The sequence below is a fragment of the Pecten maximus genome, chromosome 19 (genome assembly GCF_902652985.1).
Source record: "Pecten maximus chromosome 19, xPecMax1.1, whole genome shotgun sequence".
Lineage (NCBI taxonomy): Eukaryota > Metazoa > Mollusca > Bivalvia > Pectinida > Pectinidae > Pecten > Pecten maximus.
Window position 1 is genome coordinate 10,645,773 of NC_047033.1, and position 21,127 is coordinate 10,666,899.

General features: G+C 38.8%; 1 protein-coding gene and 1 pseudogene across 1 annotated transcript; both read left to right on the forward strand.

Annotated features, from left to right (window-relative positions):
- The first annotated feature begins 1,923 nt into the window (after positions 1 to 1,923).
- LOC117318118 lies at positions 1,924 to 3,657 on the forward strand (annotated as a pseudogene).
- A 7,013-nt stretch (positions 3,658 to 10,670) lies between these two features.
- LOC117318119 lies at positions 10,671 to 12,168 on the forward strand. Its single transcript, XM_033873121.1, is given in 2 exon segments — positions 10,671 to 11,342; positions 11,345 to 12,168. Coding segments are annotated over 2 exon segments (990 nt in total). The 5' UTR covers positions 10,671 to 11,176.
- The last annotated feature ends 8,959 nt before the right edge of the window (positions 12,169 to 21,127 follow it).

Here is a 21,127-nt window from a genome sequence, read left to right on the forward strand (position 1 = left end):
AGGATATAGAGAATGGTTTAAGAAAGCATTAATTACAAATTATATATGTAATTCATCATAATAGGTCACAGGGTACATGTATATACACTGGCATCGTCAGAGGTACACTGGTTGATAGTGGGAACAGCCCCGAAAGCATCGTCATCCGATGTTGAAGGTATAAGAGTGTCACGTGCATGATTGTTGACCCTCTAGGAGGTACCTTTACTATTATTCTGGCGGTCTTGAAGTGTACGAGGTTCTGTTTTGGGTTTTGGGAGGGGGGTCAGGATATGCCCGTAGATCATCCATTGTAGTGACTGACGTCTTCTGGTTGTCATTACCACGGATTATAGTTATGCCATCCTGCGTCAAGGTTCCAGAGATCATGTTTGTTTTTTAAGATTCATCGCCTTTGTGAAGACGTCAAGTCTATCTTTAGTAAGCGCCTCATTTAAGAAAAATGGGATCTTTCCTTGTTGATCATGCAAGTCTCGATTATTGAAAAGATCAAATCGTTTCTCATAGACCAGGGCGCGGACTCTGTAAGAGATGAATCTAACGATGATATCTCGGGGGTAGTTTTGATTGGGCTTTCCCACCCTGTGGGAACGACTTATGTCTGTACTAGTAATCATAAGGCCCAGAGTCTCATTACATGCCTTTATTACTAATTGGTCAGTATTCTCATCTTTACTCTCCACGATACCCCTGAACTTCAAACAATTGCGTCTTGAATATTGTTCAAGGTCGTCCATACGATCTTCAAGTTTTTTAACTTGTAGCTTCAAGTCAGTGATACCAAGGGCAGTCTGTAGGGACGTCTTATATAGGTCATTGTTCAATAGACGTTTTACAATTTCATCAACTTGTTTAGGATCACGAATGGCACTCAAGGTATCAATACTCTTTACCACTTTATTCGATAATTCAATAGTGGCCATAATTAGTTCTTAATTCGATAGAAGTCTGTAGGACGTATACACGTATACTTGTATGGTGCAATGGCCACGTAATGCTCGTGCAAATCACGATACGGACAATCAAATTACAGGTGTCAATTATTCACATATAAGCCAATGTATCGACAAAATGAGTGAGTCCTTGTATTTACCGACAGTTGTGTCACTATTCCATCAGATCCGGTTCATATCTGCGGTGTTATGATGAAGTTATTTGGAAAATCACGTCACCGTTTGAAAACACAGCTAACAGTCATCCATTACCGGAAATCATCTCATGAACAATGGACTTGGCGAGAGCTTGGTAATAATTAACATGAAATTATAACTCGTGAATCATAGGACATTGAACTTATCCGATTATCTGACACTTTCTAAACCAATACACTTCATTTATTAACTTTTTTCATCTAAATCTCGTATATACAATATCCACGATATATAGGATTATCTTTCAAATACAATGATAATTATAAATGTGTGGTATTTAACACCAGAAACTTACAAAAGACGTAAACTTCGTGTCGTCTGCTAAAGAACACAACGCTGTGAAAAATTCTGCGCAAAAAGTGGTGACGTCACCAAAGGGAGGTAATGACTTTAGCGCCGACCAGTGATTCAAGGATGCGCACCACTAAGATTCAATATAATAATCAGAACGCCGTTCCGGCACACTCCCAAAACACACATACTCACTCACCACAGGCATGCATGTCGCACGCACGGGAGGCCGTCCTTAAATGACCTTAGCTGTTAATAGGACGTAAAACAAAATAAACCAAACCAAACCAAACCAATCCTAAGATACATATGTAAAACCTGCTTTAGCAACCATCGGTGTATAAAGACCTCTCGCTGTTCAGACTTTTTTTGTCTCGAATGTAATATTTCAATACAAATTGACCTCAATATATCATCATACTCCTTATTACTACAGGTTGTTATCATAAATGGTCCATCATTTGATAGCAGTTCCAGTAAGTGTTCCTGTGCTATTGGCTCTGGTGGCTGTTGTGGACATATTGCTGGTGTACCTTATTCTGTTGCCAATATGAAAACAACTGGAGTGTCAGCAGTAACATCTGATGTAGCAAAAATATCTCTACCACAAACCTGGCACACACTCACCACACGCTTGCATGTCGCACGCACGGGAGGCCGTCCTTAAATGACCTTAGCTGTTAATAGGACGTTAAACAAAATCAACCAACCAACCAACCATTCCCAGAGGTGAAAAGATAGGTGGGTCTGTGTCAAGTGATGTAACATTGCAAGGATATGATCTTTAATGCCCACAGCGTCAGACCAGAGGATTAAGGTCAACATTATATAATCCAATACCTTCTGGTGTGGAGAAACTTAATGTCCAGAAATTGTGTGAAAACCTGTACAAAGGTGACAAAACATGTTTATTCTTATCAAATATATCTTTAAGTTCTCAACAAAAGGAGATAGATACAAAATATGGAAAGTTTCCTAAAGGCTCTCCACTTGCCATCCAGCAAAGACTCCACAGTGACTTTGTGTTAAATATCTTAGATGCTGGAGATTTTCTTAGACTACCCATGCAAAATCACATTGTTAACAAACTATATGTGGTACTTGAGTACAGCAAGAACATTCAATTTAATTCATTGATAATCTCGGAGACTCAGGTCATTTGAAATTGAGGAAAGCACCCGTCTACAATCCCAGGATCCCAAATGGCACAGAATAAGGAGAGATAGGATTACAGCCTCAGTGGCGGGAGACATTGTAAAAAGGCAGACAGGTATGTTAACAATAAGTAAGGTACCACATACAATACATTACATAAACTATGTTGATGTCTATTTTTCAGAGTATAACCCACTTGTTAAGACTTGCAGTCAACTAGAAAGGTTGTAACTGCCAACATGCGACATGGGATAGCCAGTGAGCCTGTTGCAGCAAATGCATATGTGAAGGTATACAAATTAAAACATCTTTAACAACACAGGGATGTAATATAACATTTCTGTTTCATTAGTCAGAGTTACTAGTTTGAAACAAATTTCACTAGTCAATAAGTCTTATGACAGATATTTACCAGTTACACAGACAGACTCCATTCCCCACCTTCTCTCTGAATTGTATTGACTTTTAAAAAAAATATAAAATATAAGGACACAAAAATGCACTTTCTTAAATTGAAGATATTGATGTAAGCAAATCGTGTAAAAAATAGACAAAAATGAAATGATGAATTGAATGTTGTACATGTGTTACAAGTTTTTAATTTCCATATAAATTTATCATAATGCATTTTATCAATTTAACTAACACATCTTTCTAGCTGTGGGCAATGTATTTTTCAGAGGTTGAATGGGGAAGTGAACATTTATCCATGTGGATTAGTAGTGAGTCCGTGGTCCCCATATGGTTGGCTGCATCTCCAGACCGCAAAGTCTACTGCCCAACACTGAATCCCAAGTATGGTCTGCTGGAGATAAAGTGTCCTGTAAACCCTTTGTCAGAGTGCCAGTACCTTACCAAGGATGAAAATGGATACAAACTGAAGGAGAGGCATAATTATTTTTACCAAGTTATGATGCAGATGGCAGTGACAGGGATGGAATTGTGTCACTTCTTTGTGTGGACACCTGAGGAAAGTCATATGGAACTCATTCTTTTCAATATGAACACATGGAAAGAAATGAAGGAAAAGATTGATGATTTTTTTTTCACCATTATTTAAGTTAGATACAATTTGTAATAAGATACAATTGGTAGTTAGATACAATTTGTAATCTGTTAATTGAATTTGCTATTGAGAGTTCAATACACATAGAAAGACTTTCATGAATCAAACTTAAAGAACATTTTATGACATACATGTACAAATGTATCATTCATACTACCCTTACTGTTATTTGGCTAGTACTAATCCAAGGTATAGTTTATAACAATACAAGATAGCTTCCAATCTTTGACAAGAGGTCCCTTGAATAATGTTAACATATTTGCAACTTTCTATATTTGATTAATTGTTCCTACCATATTTAAAGGAATGATACTATCAAATAGGTGATACCCCTTGACTCTTCGGATATGCCTCTCAATATGTAACCTCAACTTAGCAATTACCTGAGTCTGCTCCACTTCCTGTCTTGTAAATTGACCTTGACCTTGAAGGAATGGAGGTGTGTTCACTGAAATACCTGTACCTTCAAGTACCTTGTTGAGTACAAACCCCTTGTCTGCCATAATTGAATCTCCCCTGTCCAGGAGTTCAATTAAGCCAGAAAGCTTAGTAATTTCTACATCTGACATACTGCCTGTGTACAAACTTGAAACAAATGTCGGAGCTCCATGTGGAGCAATACCAACAAGACCTTTCCATGTATGTGAGCTTTTATATGATGAGTAACATTTAGAGCTAAGTAAATCAATTGTTACCCTGGTAGATGGATACATAGTTCTGAATTGGTTAGGTATTTTCTCATCGATATATTCTCTACTTGGCCAAAAATGTATGCTTCCTAAAGCAAAGTACAAAAAAATTGCCCATGTTATTATTTTTCTACTCGCTGTAGATAAGTGACAGTTAAACCTTACAGCTAAATCCTGCTCCAAAAGACCACATCTTAACCGACATAGGAACATGAACAACTCGTCAATCAACAACATATTCCTTTGTTTGCCTACTAATCCCTGTTGGTTGATTCTGTCGGAACATTTATAATAGTAACTGGTCATTGTACTAGCAGCTGGTTTGACAAATTCAAAAAAAGCTGAAAACATCAGCATAGAAGCAAAACCTGTATAAAATGATATCATTGCCTTGTCAATAGAAAATCTTTGAATGCCAAATCTCTCAATCTCTAGCTGTTGTTGTAACTTCTTAATTTCATCTTCCCTTTTCTTCAATAAATCCTCCAAGTCTTCAACCTTTCTCGTCTTTTCTTCATACACATGGCTATAAACAATATATATTTCATTAAAAGCATTCATCATTTAATTTTCATACTAGATATGAATGAGATTTGAAATAGTTTACATGTAATATTATCTTAGAAACAAAAGTAAAAGTCAACAAAACACATTCATTGCCAGTGAAAGAATACCCCACCCCTATTTCTAATATATTTTTGTCTGGGTGTCATGCCATGGTGAAATAAAACTTATGATGAATAGAAGACAGACATACAGTCATGTATAAGTAAAAAAAAAATCCCAATATTTCCAACAGTTTGGAATGAGAATACAACATTTCATACCTCAACAAAGATCTTGATGATCCAGCATCATACTGTCCAGCAGCATTGATCTTGTTGTGAGTTGAATTATACAAAACAGTTAATACAATTGCAAACCAGCATTAATACAATTGCAAACCAGCATTAAATAAAGACCGACGTTTGACAATTGATTAAACATGTAGGGGGGAAATACACTCCACATGTTCACGGGTATGAAAAAGACCCACTGAAAAACACTTAGACTAAGAATCTGAGAGTAGAGTGTTTACTACTAACTAGTACAATATCAGTATCATGTAAATGTAAGTTATACATCAGAATGAGAATTCTGCAGGCTTTATACATTGTAATAATTCACTTTTATTCTTTGTAAGTTATCATAGGGCTCAAGATATACTTTTGGAATTGAAAAATAGAAACAGTTAAATGGAGATAAACCTAGATGTATATTATACAGGTATACAACTATATACAACTATTAATTGTGAATAGTTTGAGACTGGTTGAATATTCTATTTTTTAAATGAGTATGTTGATTTGGTTTATTTGGGTCATTTAAGGACGGCCTCCCGTGCGTGCGACATGTATGCGTGTGGTGAGTGCGTATGTGTGTTTTGGGAGGCTGCAGTATGTTCGTGTTAAGTCTCCTTGTGATAGGCCGGAACTTTTGCCGATTTATAGTATTACCTCACTGAAGCATACTGCCGAAGACACCCAGCAGCACATCCCACCCGGTCACATTATACTGAGAACGGGCTGTACCGCTGTCGACTATAGTCGACAAATAAATGTGCTCTCCCCTCCCCGTTGTCGACAAAAAAATGTGCTCCCTCTTCCCCGCTGTCGACTAGTCGACACGCTATCTTTACGTTATCTAAATGTTGATTAGTTACAATCAGCAGACGACACCTGTTATTATCCAATAAAATTACAAATAAAACATACCCGAGATTTTCAAAACAATCATTTTGGTTGGTCAGGTAGTGCGTAAGAATTGTACCTGCTGCCCCCATTGCATGATCGTAAGAGGCGACTAAATTTGGGATCTTATCTTTTCTCTTTCTAAACAACTTTCTTCTTCTTCCTAATGTCTCCCTTGATAATGCCTCACTTTTGGCCTTTTGTTGAGCGTTCGCCGCTGTGAGGAAGGCTTTGTGTTCTGTCCCCTGGCCGACATACCAAAGTCTTTAAAAATGGTAGTTGATACTCCTGCTTAGCGCTCAGCATATTTGGAGTGGGACGACTGGTTCGCCCGTTGTCAGTATAATGTGACCGGATGGGGTGTGCTGCTGGGTGTCTTCGGCAGTATGCTTCAGTGAGGTAGCACTCTAAATCGGCAAAAGATCTGGCCTATCACAAGGAGACTTAACACAAGCATACCGCAGCCTCCCAAAACACACATACGCACTTTCCACACGCATGCATGTCGCACGCACGGGAGGCCGTCCTTAAATGACCTTAGCTGTTAATAGGACGTTAAACAAAATAAACCAAACCAATTATTCTGGCCGACCGCACATCTACAGTTAGACTGTCGCAGTGGGCAAACCATGTAGACTCGCTAAAATCCAATAACTGCTACCTAATCTAAAATGCATCCGTCAAAACATATGGAGGACAGAAATACCTCTCCGCTACCACTGACACAAGTTTCACTCCATGTACAGACATTTGAGAAGTCCAAGACGTGGGACCAGAGCATGATCATGTCAATATAATTGGAACGCCAGCCATGGCAACTATAACATCTTATGCAGTTTGCAACAACTGCATAACAAAACTGTCCATAGAAATAAACCAAAACAAAGCTACCATCAAGTGCCCTAACTGTTCCATGAGACAATTGGTTTCATCACTTGAGCTGGCCAAACTACAAGTACACAATCACACTCTGATATATTGTCTGAACAATTTGTCAATTCTATCACTTTATATCTTATTATCACATGTTCTGGTAAAAATGAAAATAAAAGTTTTATATAGTCAAAGAACTTTTAACCATGCTTATACAAGTCTCAGCTATTAGTACCAATATAGTTTCAAGGATGGAGTAATTGAATTGGATATAAATATAAAGTTTTATAAGTTAGCATTTATTTAGTTAACATTTTATCAAGCTCAAGATTCAACAATACAAATTAAAATACATACATAAATGTCAGTCATCAATTTATAGTTTGTTCTGGCAATACTCAACTAACTGTTTACTATTACAGTATCATCATGTTGCGTCATAAGACCATGTGATTTAAAGTTATAGAGAAATTGACCATAATAAAATTTGCAATAATTACACAAAATATACATTAACCTGCTAGCTTTATATCTATCCCTATCAGCCTTACCGTAGCTATACATGTATATGCGCTGAAAAATATATCGGCATGGCCTTGTGGTTCATAAATAATCACAATATCATAACATATATCAATTACCACCAAATATTACCAGCATGAAATCACCAAAGTTCCAAAAACATTACAATGTACAATATAATACTACCCGAAATCCATGTAACAGCATAATACAGTTGACATACTTATTGATTATATGCTCATCCTTTAAAAATGTTAACCAAATATGACATGTGATCCACAGTAATATCAGCAGAGATTTCGCTCTTGAAAATTATAGTATATTTCCGATACAATTTATCTGAGAAAAACATTCATTAACATTTGGAAAACAATGATGTTGTGCAATATAATACTGTAGGGACATGAATAGAGGGTAATAATAATGTTAAAACACTTGACAAATCAAGAGCTAGATAAAAGGTTAAATATACTATTATGGAATACTGATGTATCAAAACACAAATTTATAAGGTATATAATATCTAGTGTTTCAATTGCAATGTTATTGATAAAAACCCACTTATTTTAAAAATAATCAGTATGTTTCAGTTAACTAAGATATCACAATTTTAAATGTTTAATGCACTAAAAAAAAATTTTCAAATAAATCTTGACTGTGTGTCCAAAGGCATTGTTCAATACACTGAAACCTGATCTGAAGTGATCATAGCTAAAAACTTTTTTTCAAAGTCGACATGTTGAACTGGATTTTGATGGAATTATTAATTCAGCAATCAGGAAAGTTACTATAAAACTCTAAAACTTCCTTGACAGTAGGCCTAGGACTCGACATCATCTTCAAAGGAAGGGATCACAGAGGGTACGAGAATAGCGGTCACGTGCACACTCCGGTATGTCACTGGAAAGTTACTTGACGAAACTCATAAACAACGTCGGTTCACGTTGATCTTCATATATAGATACATATTAATGGATGTTGATAAATAAATGAAACTAAATGATACGTTTCATGTGCTCATCGTCACTGTTAGTGTAGATTGCCCGTCCAGATCATGGCGGAACTTCAGGTAGCCTGTGCAGTTGTACTAGAACCAGCACTTCTCCATTCGACGGATTTGTCCAATCATGTTGACGTTCTAACAGACACATGGCGATGATTTCTTACAAAACTATATATGGGTGTGTCCCTAGGTCCTGGGATTTTGTGGATTTCACGAAGACAAAAAAAAATCAAAAGTTCAAACAATTACATGACGATTGACGACACTTTCAAGTTTCAACAGACGAACCACGTGCTCCATCACCGACACATATTATTTACATTATCTACAATACGAACTCGTCAGCAACAGCTGACGGTTTCTGATGTCACTCACATTGTCATTCGGGATTTGGATTCTCCACCATGTTATGTTTGGGGTTTGCTTGGCTGTGTGTACAATAAAGAAAATCTCTAACACGTGGTGCCTCCAACTTATATTTTATTCTTCAACTAAACATCAAAACAACTTCAGGTGATGACCGGACACAAATTACGGAACAATAAACATACTAACATAAAAAGATGATATTGATTAATTCCGGATACACACTTGATGGTTGATAATATATATATATATATATATATACCATATATATAACAACAGGGGCGAACGCTCAACTAAAGGCCAAAAGTGAGGCAGTGTCAAGGGAGACGTTAGGAAGAAGAAAGTTGTTAAGAAAGAAGATAAAGATAAGATCCCAAAGGACCAGGTCCGGTATGGGGTGTTATTTGCCCAATTTTTAGAGATATTTTCTAAATTTCACTCAGCCAAATAAATCACAGATTTGGAAAGAAGAGTATCCATACTTTTAGAAAATATAACGGTAATATTGAATCAACATATTTTTGACGATCTATCACCCTTGAAAATTGAGACGAAATGCCGTTTTGAGAGAATTTTCCTAAAAATCAGGTACCAAAACGATGTTTTCATATTGGCCGCATGTTTGGAGCAACTCACTGCTTTGTTGAAAACATTAAAATAGTAAACAGATTCGATGTGCAAAATGTCTTCTTGCTCCATACGTGCGGCCAATGTGAAAATACAGAAAACGTCAAATAAATTGGTTCCGCCGCAGCCGACAGGTTCACTTGTAATGTATCCTTATTTGTAGACAGTTTTAACGTGCAAAAACATCAATGAAAAAATGTACTGTAACAGTTGGCTACTTCGGGCAACGTTATCAATGGTTATTATATCGTCTATTAGCTAACATTGAAAACAAATCAAACAAAGACAAGACAAACATGATGTATTTGTTTAAAACATATTTCCATATCTACATTTTTTTTTTTTTTTTTTTAGAAAATTGGTGTCGTCTGGTCGTTTCTTGCCTCATTATTGGTTTTTGCCTCATTATTGGTTTATATAATTTTAAAGTGTGAACACATGGTATGGGTTTACGGTGGCCGAGTGGTTAGAGCTTCCGCTTCTAACGCACAAAGTCGCAGGTTCGATCCCGACTCGGGTCGTTTGTTTTTTGGGTTTTTTTTAACATACCTTCATTTAATTATTTAACATAGACATATATAGGTAAAGAAAAAATTATGTAAAAATATCTCAACAAATAATTTCTTTTCCAGAATGCCTGGCTGCGGCCGAAAAAGTTTCCCCTGCGTGCTATGCAATAAGAGGACCAAACCGAAGGAAAGACGTTCTTTGACCGGTGAACAAAATAATCAATATAAAAACTATCTGCAACAAACATTCTTTATCAATGTAAAACCTGACGATGTTACCTGTCACAAATGTCATCTAAAGTTTTATCGTGCAGTCAAACCTGTAAATATTCGTGAAAACAATTCTGAGATTGATCCAGATTTTATACCTGTACCAAAGAAGAGCAAATTATCGTACTAAAGTCCTAAAAATATAACATTGCCAATTATATCAACAGGAAACAGTCATGCTGTGTGTGTAAGCGGAGGGACACCAAATTAACAGTGATAACAGCAGAAGCGCGATACAGACTTTTCATTGAAAAAGGACATTTACTAAAATGTGGTTCTAGATTCTGTGTTAATCATGTATGTGATAAATACTTTACTCGAGAATGTATTGAAAATATAGAGGGTCATACTAAACACAACGAACAATCGCAATTCAACAGGACAGACATAATTAATCTAATTTCTAGCATTCGGGAGATAGCAATTCGACATGAAAAATCAAGGATTGACTTTGATAATGTGAATGCACTAACTGAAAGTGATTATGTAAACCTTATAGGTCTCTCAAAAACAGACTTTGAAGATTTGTGCGAACATGTTACCACCATTCGAACAACGAAAAACAGAACGAGTAGAACATGCCTAGCATTACTTTTAGTAAAGCTCCGATCCGGAATGTCCAATACGCTGTTATCAACTTTATTTAACATTGGAAAGTCAGGAATAAGACGAGCAATCTCATCTGCAAGAACAGCATTAGGCTCGCACTTCACGCCCAAGTATGTTGGATTTCGTCACATTTCAAGAGAGGTCGTTATCTAGGACCACACTCGACCATTGGCACAAGAACTCTTTGGTAGTTTTGTGCAGTCTCCTGCAATTCTCGTACTCGACGGAACATACATTTACATACAAAAGTCAAATCATTTTAAGTTCCAACGTAGAAGTTACAGTCTCCACAAAGGTCGTCCCCTTGTGAAACCCATGATGTTTGTTTCAACAACCGGATATATAGTATCCGTTATGGGACCCTACCTCGCAGACTCCAAAAATAACGATGCTAATATTTTGAAGCATGCCATTGCAACAAACAGTGAGGATATAAATGAGTGGATCTCTGAGGAGGATGGACTAGTTGTGGATAGAGGTTTTCGGAAGATCTAGGCATCAAGGCAGAAATGCCTACATTTTTACCGAAGGGACAAAAACAACACTCAACAGAGGAAGCGAATGCGTCAAGACTTGTTACCAAAGTGAGATGGATCGTGGAGTCTGTTAACGGTAGAATTAAACAGTGGAAGTATTTGTCTAACATTGTACCAAACTCACAAATACCTTTCATCGGTGACTATGTGCGTCTCGTTGCAGCCCTCTGCAACAAGTATAAAAGGCCACTGAATAGTGGGGATGAAGAGGAGGACCAGATTCTGGCAGCTAAAATGAGAGTATTGGCTAAAGAAAAAAACCAGCTGAAAGATCGCGTTGCCAATGAAAATCTTTCTAGGAGGAGGTGTTCTTGGAAGAAAATGGATGCGGATCATGTTGCGACGAACTTTCCATCATTATCCGAGGAAGATCTCCGCAACATCACCCTTGGCGTGTATCAGTTGAAGCTAGCACGGAGCTACACACAAGAGCATTTGGACGACAACGGCGACTATATCATCATGATTGATGACAGTGTGTCGAACATTGTACGCGTTCAAATCCAGAGTCGTCATACTTCTGCCAAACGATACTTGTCCTGGATCGAGTATGACGAGGTAGTGGTCAAGTCCTGGTACTGTCAGTGCCGCGCTGGAGCCCGAGTGGTAGGAGCATGCGCGCATGTATCTTCGATATTGTGGTACCTAGGTTTCGCACGACACGCAAACCAGGTGCATGGAATACGGAACTGGGCACTTTGTTTAGAAGATGCATCTCAAATGCCCGTCCTTGTAGATGCTTCCGACACTGACAGTGATCCAGAAGAGTGATCAGAGCATTTGCTCATGCGTCAGCTCAAATTGTCTGTGCTATATGTAGTCAATACAACACAAACGTGCTGTTGTTGAAAACTTTTTTTGAGTGTCTTGGGGCTCATATCATTGAACTCGTGTTATTTTGTTTAATTAAAGTAAGTTATCGTATCATAATTCTAACTTACTTCAACCAATCAATAAAAAATATAAAAAACTAAATAAAAAAAAAACATAAGCCAACCAGACTATGTTGATAAAAATATATATGTTTGAATTACAGTTGTAAACAAACAAACATATATGCTTTATTTTTTTCATTTCAAACATAGTCTGCCGGTCCAAAGTCCGGAAATTCAGCCTGTGACATTGCAAAGATGAAATACAGGGATAAGAGTATTATAAAAAATCTTAAGTCACAGGCTGATAATGGTGATGGTGTTTTTTCTTATTTTGTGTTTTATATTTTGAAGACGATATTAATAGCAGCAGTGATCGGGGAAAGAAACCACCACCAAACAAATATTGTTTAATGTTCTTTCTTTCTGATTTCAAAGCTACTGTAAAACATTTTTGGTATCGAAAGTGATACTGTTTTAATGCTAAACCGATTTGTAGTTTGGATAGACATTCTTAGACATTACATTGACCCTCCATTCTATATGTGGAATGAAATAGAGCATATGTTATGCGTTCTTTAAATGTTTAATATTGGGATAATTCAAATGTTATTGATTGCTTTTAATTGATGAATAATTATATTTCATGACACAATCTAATCTTGAGTGTTTGTTTTGTTGTTGGGTTAAAGAAAACAAAGGACAAAGTTCTTTCAACACATCAAAAATGCGTACTAGAAGGACAAACCTAATAAGATAGTACTGTCTCGCTGAAATACCACATGATATAGGCACTGGTATGGTATCTAGATGAAATATATACATGTACATGTACTGATAATCAACAAACACAATAAGAGGGATCAAATGGACACCATTCTTTTAACAAATATCAGAAATGCATACTCGTTTAATCATTGTTTTTACTTGCTTAAATATCACATCAAGGGTTCATTGATATGATATTCAAAATGGAACAAAATATACTTAATGATAAAAACTATACACTTGTAGTATACCAAATTCACTTTATAGTTGGTTTATTCAGAACTTTGCTTTGATGAAGGTTCAATTGGAACTGATAATGATCCCCATAAACTAAACCACACATGTACACGTACCAGGATGAGTAAGATATGTTATCAGCTGATATGAAACATTTTTTAATCGATGGATAAGTTTTCCTTTGTCTTCGTAATTAGCTGATTTATCTGGGGTTGCTAAGGAAAGATATTATTGTTTCTTTGGTTGCTATGGAAGAACGCTATTCATGGATCGAGTGTATATACTATACATATCTGCCATTGATATAGAAAGTCACCAAGTTGCTTATTTCAGGAAATACAACGGTGTTTTTTTTTTACATAAAACAAATGGTATTTGTATCAGTAAGCTGATTTAACAAGGGTTGATATGGCAATAATATGGTTGCTAAGGACACCACATAATGAATGTTCTGTTTATACACTGTTTTTAATCCTGATTGGAGAAATTGGTTGGGACTTATATATTTCAGAGCTGGATATTGATTTTATCCCGATACAAGATGCATAAAGCAGATTGTAATTCATATAACATATAATGTGATATTTTTCGGTTGCTAAGGAGTGCTATTTCAACGAGCTGTAACTATGGCAATTGACGACGCGTTGTTGAAAGTAAACTATTTTATGAATCGGCATGAACTAGTTAATAATTGGTGTAAAAATGAACAAAATCGGAGACGGGGCCAAAAATGGCCCTTACTGCACCTGGTCCTTTAGTCGCCTCTTACGATCATGCAAAATTTGTGGAATGAAATGCATATACTGTTATACAATCCATAAAGTAATGGCAACGCCTTTGACAATCTGATAAGAAACAGTTTTGGACAAAAGATATGTTTTTCAGAAGCTCTCCCAACTCCAGAACAATCTAATCTCCCTTTTGTCTTTTTGTACCTAAGCAAATACACATGATTTCCCCAACTTCCAATAATTTAAAACATATACTTTAAAAAGACTGATGTATAAGTAACACACACCTTTTTTGTCTCAACACATATCCTTTGTAAATCACATTTGTTACAAACTGGTTTAAATTACTATAATTTAATATAAACAACACTTTAATAACATTCTGTTAAAAGGCCTGACTTGCATCTACGGGGCCATATTTCCAGTAGATTGTTAGTTACCAAACATTGTCTTAATACTCCTTTCTCAAAGAATATTCATAAGCTGAGCCTCCGAATCGAAAACGAGGCTACCGGTGCAACCATCATAAACAAGATGGCGGCGACCTTGGCCTCTGTGAACGGTAGACACTGTTGTGTACCTTTATGTAACGGAAATGGGCGCCGCCATTTGGAGTTATCGTTTCACCAGTTTCCGCAAAGACAAGAGCTTCGCAAAGCATGGATACATGCCATACGGAGGGATCCTAGTCCGTTGTTTACAGTAAGTTATCCAACGATACACATGTAAACGTAGAGAGTCACCTTACTACCTCAGACTATAGTAGACCTAGTGGGGATTTCCCTTAAGCCTATGGTAGGATGTTTGCCTCGAGACCGAAAGGTCGCTTGTTCGAAGCCCGGCACGGGCAGGGTATTTTTCATTACTCCTTCTTATTACAGAGAGACTACGTGTTACTCTTAGGCCTAGGCCTAACGACATCATCAGTCAGTCAGTCAATAACTCGCTAAACCTAGTTAGTAGTTGGTCGTTTTATTTTCGCTTACTAAATGATGACGTTATAAGTCATAAAGTGTTGAACAATCATTTGATAGAAACATTCAAATATTTTTTTGATGTTGAAAGGAAAATTGTTTCAAATGATTTCAGACTCGTTGAGTCATTCACTTGATTCAGTATTGTTTTAATATAAAACTAGACATCCCACTGTGGTATGATTGTACTTGCTACACTAGATCTTATTATGAATTTCATGGAATGTTGACCAAGCTGTGGAAAACACTGTCTTGCTTTTTTCTTCCTCATGCTCGGAAATGGGTGATGAGAATATCCATAAAGAAAATATATTGATTTGAATCACAATGATTTTTTTCTCATAGATCTGTGATCAAACTGTTGTCTGTTCAAGACATTTTAAGAAGGATGACTTCAAATGATATCCAGTGAGGAAAACACTCAGGAAAAATGTTGTTCCTTCCATATTTAGCTGGAGATCGGGGGAAATATCTGTACGACGGGAGATTTTTTAGCACCCAGTTCCAGAAAAATTACTTAGGCTGGAAAACAACAACTCGAAGTCAAAGCTCATATGAAACTTTTAATTCGAACAGAGAGAGGTAATTTGTCGTTCAGTTCACTGTCCATTTCAATAACTGAATAAACAGATGAAACCAATTATCTCATGGAACAGTTAGGGCACTTGATGGTAGCTTTGTTTTGGTTTATTTCTATGGACAGTTTTGTTATGCAGTTGTTGCAAACTGCATAAGATGTTATAGTTGCCATGGCTGGCGTTCCAATTATATTGACATGATCATGCTCTGGTCCCACGTCTTGGACTTCTCAAATGTCTGTACATGGAGTGAAACTTGTGTCAGTGGTAGCGGAGAGGTATTTCTGTCCTCCATATGTTTTGACGGATGCATTTTTGATTAGGTAGCAGTTATTGGATTTTAGCGAGTCTACATGGTTTGCCCACAGCGACAGTCTAACTGTAGATGTGCGGTCGGCCAGAATAATTGGTTTGGTTTATTTTGTTTAACGTCCTATTAACAGCTAAGGTCATTTAAGGACGGCCTCCCGTGCGTGCGACATGCATGCGTGTGGAAAGTGCGTATGTGTGTTTTGGGAGGCTGCGGTATGTTCGTGTTAAGTCTCCTTGTGATAGGCCAGATCTTTTGCCGATTTAGAGTGCTACCTCACTGAAGCATACTGCCGAAGACACCCAGCAGCACACCCCACCCGGTCACATTATACTGACAACGAGCGAACCGGTCGTCCCACTCCTAATTTGCTAAGCGCTAAGCAGGAGCAGCAACTACCATTATTAAAGACTCTGGTATGTCTCGGCCAGGGGACAGAACCCAAAGCCTTCCTCACAGGGGAGAACGCTCAACTAAAGGCCAAAAGTGAGGCATTGTCAAGGGAGGCATTAGGAAGAAGAAAGTTGTTAAGAAAGAAGAGAAAAGATAATATCCCAAGTTTAGTCGCCTCTTACGATCATGCAATGGGGGCAGCAGGTACAATTATTACGCCCTACCTGCAGGGCAGGGCCAGAATAAGGTTATGTAAGGAGATAGTTTTTCAAAATCTTGTAGTTGTTACTTCTGGTGTATCTTGATGAGCAACTTTTGCACTCGGTGTGACCTGAAAAAGAAAGAAAGATAATTATGGGTATTATGTCAGTTATAAGCTGAACTGATTATGTAAATGTTTTACTTCTAATTGATTTCTTAACCAGTTGTTGCCTTGAACACTTTGAGAGGAAAATTGGTAGCTAGGTAGTTAAAGTTAACCGGTTGTATTGAGCTTTCTGTTTAGGTATGATGACATGCTTACTTGTAATGTCAAAAATGTTTACCTACAAGATATTTCAGGAAAGTGGGGGACTAGAGGGAGCTTTTCCTGGGGGCTTTTCGGGGTTGTTAATGGGCCTCATATATTCCCAATTGAAACAAGTACTGATTGTAATGGGAACCATTACAGATGTCCCCCAAACGACCCCAGAGATCTATCATTGTATTCAATATCACTCATAACCCGTATACATTGTTAAATTCATGATATAGAAAGCACTCAGGTCCCTAATAAAATGTATACATACCTAATTTACTAATCATCATGCAATTCATTGTATTTTGTATAAAGTCAGTGTTATCGTCATCTTGAAACCTTTAATATTTTTCCTTGTTACTTAATTCAGTGTAATATGTTTGTGTCAACCACCTTGATATCTTTGGTATTAAGGCTGATAAATAATTGAAAATGAAACAGCTATTTGGGTTCCTTTAATAGTCAATTTGATCATATAGGGGAAAAGGCGTTAGCACAACACCAACCCACTATATGTAAAATGGCCAAAGTAGTTCTTGCTTCAAAGTTATTCAGTGTTTTTTGTTGCTCCCATTTTCTATGTATTTGCCAGGTCTTTCCAAAACAGCCAGTTTTTCATAAGTTTCTCCTGTCTTCTGTGTATTTCATAAGTCTTTCCTTAAAAGCCAGTTTTACATATAGGGGGAAAGGCGTCAGCACAACACCAACAACACTATATGTAAAATGTAAAAGTAGTTCCTGCTCCAATTGCTTCAAAGTTATTCACAGTGTTTTTGTTGCTCCCGTTAACATTTTACCAATCAAAGACCCAAATTTTGCTAGCATAGCAACCAACCTTTTCGAAAGTGTTTCCATGTTGTTCGCTATCCCTCATAACCCCTATGTACAAGTTTTGTAGTGAAAATCCAAGGAGAGTGATCTCCCTTGGTAGGAACTCGCTCCGTGCACGAGCTGGAGGTGCGCTCGTATGTAATCCCGCGAAGCGACGGAGAGCGCCCTCTTTATCTCAAACCAGCGAAGTGAATAGACGCATCAAACGTGAGTAGTCACTGTATTGTATGGTTTTGGGATACGGGAGCATTCATTAGTCTTCTAGAGAAGGCTGGTGAGAACCCTACACCATTTTTCTCTACACTGGTGTCAGAGTGTGTGAGAATTTCACGCCAAATTCTATTTTTTTTCTACATGTTTGTTCAACTTAGTGTCGTCCTGTTCCGGACAGCACGTGTCAGCGCCATTTTGTTTTGACCTGCACATGTTGCCTACGAAGCAGAACGACACTCTGTCGGACTATTAGGTGTTTTTTTTTTGCTAACTATTTGTAGGTTAGGGTAGGTTGGAACGATTTAATTGTCGTTCCAACAAACATTTTTGTTTTTTTCGTGTTTTTGCTGGTACACTTGATCGTGTGGGCCGCCCATATCGGCGGCATACAAAGGCCGAGTGTACAATCATACAGTAACATAGGTTTTTTTAATTAGAAATTAGTTTAGGTAGTTATTTTTATACGGCTACGCACCTGTGCTGTGGGCCGCCCATTATATTTTGGCGGCGTACGGAGGAGGTGTGTTATAATCGCACGTATTTTAGGTTAGAGTAGTTAGTGTTAGGAAACTTATTTTTAGTTATAGGAAATTAGTGTTAAGTTAGTATTAGGATAGCATAGATTAGATATAATTACATGTATTATTGGTGTTATTTTACATAGCACCACACAACAGTAGCTTACAAACACATGTAAAAACTGTGTTGTGTTCTTTATTTACACCACCTGTGTTGCCTTCTTTATTTTTCCTGTGATAACCATGCCTTGTATTAATTTAAGGGAAGCAACAGAGGAGGAACTCTGTTCCCTTCCAGGTATAGGGGAAGTCTATGCAGGGAAGATAATAGAAATCAGGGGGAGGGAAGAATTAACATTGTCTTCCCTAAAGGAATTAAGAATTAGTAAAGACACTTGGCTAGATTGGATATGCCAGGGAAGGATTACAGGTATGAACCTGAGGCCAACCTCACCACTCCATTCACCCAGTTCCTTGAGAGGGTCCCATTCCCCTGGGAAAAAATTAGAAAGTCGCCTGGATAAACAGGACGATGCAATGAGAGACATGAACCTCAAGTTTACAGAGTTATGGGGAAAATTAGATAAATTTATGGTAGACAGGGGGACAGCGGAACTCTTGAAGGAGGAGTCCGCTGTTACCAGGTCAATTCCTGGTAAGGTGGTACAACCGGGAACAATTCAACTAACCACCCCTAGTGGGGCGCAGTACATCTATGACCAGGTACCACTAGACCCCCAGCCCTTAGAACCCACAGTTCCTGACTTTCCGCCAGTATGGGGGGAACCCACCCAACAACGGGAGGCACCAGGGGGGTTGGTCATGTCGGGGACCCTTCCACAAGGTAACCCTTATCTGGACAGCATCATAAATGTACTACCTAGGGATGGTCGATACATAAGGGATCAAGTTACCTCATACCCTCCCCAATCTAAAGCCAATACATGGGGGATACAGATATCGCCTCAACAACAAGAAATTAAAACATCTTGGGGTTTTCCAGAACCTCAGAACAACATGAGCAGTTCTGTGGATCAGCCACCGGTATCTATGGGCATTACCAGATCCTATGTTGGGGACAATCTACCATGTCAAGGTTATGGATTTCAACCAGGTCTCCAGGTAACAGGCAGGCACCCAGTATCTGCTGGAGTCCAGACATTTGCTGACTTAGACCCTTTATGTTCCAGGGACCTGGGTGGTTATGGTGGTAACATTACTACCAATTTACCACCAAATGATTATGGGGGGTCTACACCCATACCACACCCACAGATACATGACTTGCCCACAGCCCCTGTATGTAGGCCCAATGTAGAAACTCCCTTATTAGGGTACATAGATGGCCTCAGTATACCAAACCGTGTTAAACCGGATAACTCGGGGGATAGTAAACCTCCTCCCAATATAGGATCAGAGACCCACGTGGGGAATACAGCGTTAAGTATACCCGTAGAGGTTCAGTAGACAGTCGGTCAATATACCATAGAGACCCAGGGGGGGGGAGGCACACATATGATAGGCATAATCGGGACGACCACGGTTCTCGGCGCGGCTCAACCGATCGAGGGGCCGCTGACAATAGGCGTGCCCGCAATCCGCGTCGTGCCCGAGTGGAAAACCGCCGTGCCGACTCATCAGACAGTGAACCATCTGACTTAGATTTCTCGAGTCAGGAGGAGCCTAATGTGGAGTCATCCAGTGACAACTTCAACCGACGTCGGAGAGATGGACACCGCCACCACCGACATCGCAGTAAAAGCCCGCAGCGCCACAAGATGCCAACATTTACTGGTAAGGATAGATGGGAGACCTTCATCCTAAAATTTGACCGCATAGTAGCCGACAATGCATGGTCAGAGCGTAAGACAATTAACCGGTTCTTTGATTGTCTAAGCGGGGACGCGCTAGAATATGCAGATAAACTACCCGGCGCGCTCTCCTTTCATCGGCTAAAAAAGAAGATGAAGGAGAGATTTAGTGACAAGGATGTACCTGTAGTAGCTAGGCGCGAGCTCCAGTATGCCAAGCAGGAAGAAACGGAGACCCTTGCTGAGTACGCTCAGCGTATCCAAACGCTTACCAATGATGGGTATGCTTATGCTGATGAGACCACCCAAGATCAAATCGCGACAGAATCCTTCTTAAAGGGATGCCGGGAGAAGGTGGCGGCTCAAAAAGCAATGGAAAAGAATCCCAAGACGGTTCATAAGGCCCTTAAATATATAAAGGCCTCGGTAGCGAACCAGCGCGCGTTATTTGGCACACGCTCATCACATTTTCCGAGTAGACAGGTGGAGTTCGCTGAAGGCACCAAACCCGGGGACGGTGAGACACAGCAGGAGATTATTAAAATGCTACGCGATGAGGTAAATGATCTCAAACGGTCGCTTACGCGTGGTGGGACAGCTAACTCACCGTACTACCAGCCTCGGCCCCCACCTCCATACCATAATCAGGGTGGAGGTGAGGTGGCATCTCCGTATTACCCGCCGGCGAGGGATCCACGTTGGTATCCTCCGTATCACGAAGAGAATCGAAATCCCGACCGAAGACCTCGATCTCCCGGGTACGACAGTTCCCCGCGGCGCTTCCAACGGTCAACGGATAATGACAGCCGTCAATTTCTGCCTAGGGACCGGGATCGTTCCCCTAATGCTGACCGGAAGACGTGGGACCGAGGACGTAACTCTACGCCACCAGGATGGAGTAATGGTAGGAGCCAGGGCAACACGGAGGAGAGCCGTGTCCCAGTAAACAATTCCATGTCCCCCGACCGCCAGAAAAG